At 36.6% G+C, this 3,910-nt stretch overlaps 1 protein-coding gene across 1 annotated transcript; it reads right to left on the bottom strand.

Moving 5' to 3' along the window:
- Window positions 1–628: 628 nt before the first annotated feature.
- Window positions 629–3,822, bottom strand: LOC137656692 (uncharacterized). Its single transcript, XM_068390892.1, has 3 exons — window positions 3,717–3,822; window positions 3,095–3,232; window positions 629–1,293 (listed from the first exon to the last, which is right to left on the bottom strand). The coding sequence occupies exons 1-3, from the start codon at window positions 3,811–3,813 to the stop codon at window positions 1,193–1,195; spliced, it is 336 nt and encodes a 111-aa protein (XP_068246993.1). The 5' UTR covers window positions 3,814–3,822; the 3' UTR covers window positions 629–1,192.
- Between the last annotated feature and the right edge of the window lie 88 nt (window positions 3,823–3,910).

A 3,910-nucleotide genomic window follows, 5' to 3' on the forward strand; every position in this document is an offset into this window, starting at 1 on the left:
AACGTAAACTCAAAAATTTCATGCTCGCCTCCAATAACTCAAATCTGGAAGACGTGGAAACTCAAAAATTTCGTGCTCGCCTCCAATAACTCAAATCTTCTGGAAGACGTAGGATAGAAACTCAATTCCTGTTTTAGAGAAAAGTTTTTCTTTAATTAGTTGCTAGTAAGGAACTCACAAGCCCAGGTCTAGTGACCAAACCTTCCAGAGGCCACCTGGAAGAAAAATACAAGTTCCCTTACGATGACTAAACTTTTTATAGTTCGCCAGTGAGGAAACTCTTTGATGAATACCCACAGGTTAATCTAAGTTGTTAGTTTTGCTTCCCAGCACCTATTTCCCTACTAAATGAAATTTGGGAGATGTGATCCTCCTGCGAGACTTGATGCTATATGCGCTAATTTACCATATTACATCAATAATCTAAAAAAGAATATATGATTAACCTGGCAGCCTTCAAGCACTGGTCTAATTATCCTTTATATTGTATGACAATATATTTTATACGTTGCTAACATGGATATTTCTTCTGGGACAACATGCTAACATGGATATTTCTTCTGGGACAACATGCTAACATGGATATTTCTTCTGGGACAACATGCTAACAATGGTTTCATTTTTAAAAAATATCTACATATACTGTTTATTGAAGGGCTTATGTCAGCACGGGCCCATATTCTTTAAAAAAAAAAATTTGCATGACGAAATACAACATATATTAATGTATCTATTTATAATGTACATCGTCTATAAGTTGCTTAACGAGTGAAGCAATTTTCACACTTCGCTTTTACAAAAAAAAAAAAAAATAACTTTAATCAATAAAAAAATAACACCTAAAACAATGCAGCTCACAGCTGGTAACTGCATCAATCTTTAGTTAAGAAGTTTCATGACTTATTATTTTGATTAAGAAACTGACCTAGAGAAAGAATGATATAACATGCATAAGAAGCTGTTACTTCCATACACAAATAAAAAAAATAATAATAAGAAGACTGTTGCGAAGAGAAATTCTGCAATCAATTTTAAATTCCAACCTTCAAATAATAACAATTATAATAATAATAACAATTATAATAATAATGAAATACAGGAGGCTCCCGGAATGACTTCAACACGTCAAAGACTTCATCCAATTTCAGTCAACGATCGAACTACGAGAGATGGGGGAAGGTCCAACGTCAGCTTACTGCTTGGCGAGTTTTTTGTATTCTTCCTGCGTGACCTCTTCAATGAGGGCATCTCCCCCGGCCTTCTTCTTGCTCTTGTCCCTCTTGATTGAGTGAACTGAAAAGATGAATGACATTACTACTACTACTACTACTACTACTACTATCATCACAAATAGAAGAAGGTTATAGAAACAGCAGTGAAAAGAATAAGCTTTGTGTGTTATGTAGTTAGGCAGATGATACAATAGAGCATCCGCCTAGCTGTTATTATTATTATTATTATTATTATTATTATTATTATTATTATTATTATTATCATCATTATTATTATTACTTGCTAAGCTACAACCCTAGTTGGAAAAGCAGGATGCTATAAGCCCAGGGACCCCAACAAGGAAAATAGCCCAGTGAGGAAAAAAACTTTAGAAGCAATGACATAGAATCAAGGAAGTTAGAAACACCAACTAAAAATGTTGCCACACTTATTACACAGGCTTTGGAAGTTAAGAGGTAAAAGTATACACCTTGTACCAGTCACAAGCGTCCTTCCTCCTAGCAGCGAAGAGTCCTGGCGTGATTAGGCCGACCGTTCGAGACGTGTGAGTGTCCGTTATGTTTTTAGGTGTTGGAGTGGCTTTGTTGACTACTACTGGTAAAAGCAGTTGGCTAATATCTTTACACCATTACTACAATTAGTAAGGTATCTTAACAGTGCTCCTGATGCTGGTAGGCTACCATCATCATATATTCAATACTATCATTACGTTACTCTCATTACACCATATTTCTCTTTGCCTTAAGAATTATAGATTGTTATATGTATCAAATACTTTCGTAGTACGATTCCTTCTAAACTGCTTTTGCTAACAATACTATTTTTATCTTGCTTGAGGGTACACTCGGGCACGTTATTACATCTGTTTCCCTATTTCCTTTCCTCACTGGGCCATTTTCCCTTTTGAAGCCCTTGGGCTTATTCCACCCTGCTTTTCCAACTAGGGTAGTTACGGTTGTAGCTTAGCAAGTGTTAATAATAATAATAATAATAATAATAATAATAATAATAATAATAATAATAATAATAATAATAATAATAATCTCTGTATCTCCGTAAGGGGTTAATGCCTTCAATGGACTACGTAACTTCATTTGGTGTACTGTAGGTTTAAAGGCGGCAACTCATGAATGGCAGAGGCACGGGACAGTGGCATTGCCCTATCAAGTAGGACAATGCCCTAAAGACTGACCATAGTACATATGATCAGCAACCAAGCCCCTTCTCCGCCTAAGCTAAGACCAAGGAGGGTCAGGCAGTGGCTGCTGATGACTCAGCAGATAGACCTATATGCTCCCCCCAAAACCCCCATCCTTAACTCACAAGGACGGTGAGGTTGCAGCGACAAAAGGAAACTAACGAGTTTGAGTGGGATTCAAACCCCAGTCTGACGATCACCAGGTAAGGACGCTACCACCAGGGTCATTGCAGCGTTCCTTTTGGACTCTCTCTCTCTCTCTCTCTCTCTCTCTCTCTCTCTCTCTCCATGTCGTCATTAAGAAGTATTTTAAGGTGCAAAATGATCTGTAGTTGTCTGACAGAATTCACAAAATTAATCAGAGAGAGAGAGAGAGAGAGAGAGAGAGAGAGAGAGAGAGAGTGCTCAGTGGCTACACAGGCCCTAGCACCGAGGTATGCAGCCCTAATTCCTAAACCCCATTTCTAAGTATAATGATTTCGTGTCTTTTGGAAGAGGAAAGATTCATACCTACAAGTTATTGTACATTTAGATAAATCCATGCTTAAGAAACTAACAAGTTTCATGTTGTTCTAAACTAATTGAAACTCGTGATAAAGAATATAATCAAATATGAATTAAATAATTGCAATGATTTACTTAAGAATGGGTTGGTCTACTCACTCGTGATCAATTTAGTAGGCTCGTCCGGTTTGGATATTCCTGGTGCCTGGGTGACAACATGGATGCCTATTCCAGCGCCGACCTTGTACACGGGCAGATCATCCAGGGGGATGACAGTGGATGAGACAGGAACAAGGACTGTAAAATACAAAAGAAGGAAGGTTCGTACTATAAATATAGTTATAACGCGTCAGGCTTCTCTCCTTAGATGGGCATAATGCAGATAAATTTCTATTTATGAGAATTTAAGTATAGCAAGAGGAGCCGTTACAGAGTCTAAAGTCTAAGTAACTACTACTTCAGCTAAGTTTGTATTTAAAATACCTGAAGAATAGGTAAAGCAATAGAGTTATTATGGTACGCAAAGTGTTCTTGTTTATTTCTTCTTTATTCGTACTCTTATGTAAGTATATAGATTATGATAAAGTACCACATATTTGCTTAACACGTTTTTTATGAAAATGCGATTTACATAATTTGAAATTTAAGAAATTAAAACGATCATCCATCATCGGTAAATTTATCTGTTAATACTAACGGCATGCTATATAGTAAATTCAGTGTTTTTCATAAATAGCAAAGAACCTAGTTGCAAAATTAACTGGAGAAATGGGGCCCATACCTTGCTGGAATTTTTGGTTATCGGATTTTTCGTACAATTTCATCGGTCCCGCAGCCACGGCTGTCATGACCGCTACGATAACAGCTAAGCGCAGCATCTGAGGAACAAGAAATAAATCATAGGGTATAATCAAGGCAGCATCTGGTAAATAAGAAATAAATGTTATTATTATTATTATTATTATTATTATTATT

The sequence above is a fragment of the Palaemon carinicauda genome, chromosome 17 (genome assembly GCF_036898095.1).
Source record: "Palaemon carinicauda isolate YSFRI2023 chromosome 17, ASM3689809v2, whole genome shotgun sequence".
NCBI classification, from domain to species: domain Eukaryota; kingdom Metazoa; phylum Arthropoda; class Malacostraca; order Decapoda; family Palaemonidae; genus Palaemon; species Palaemon carinicauda.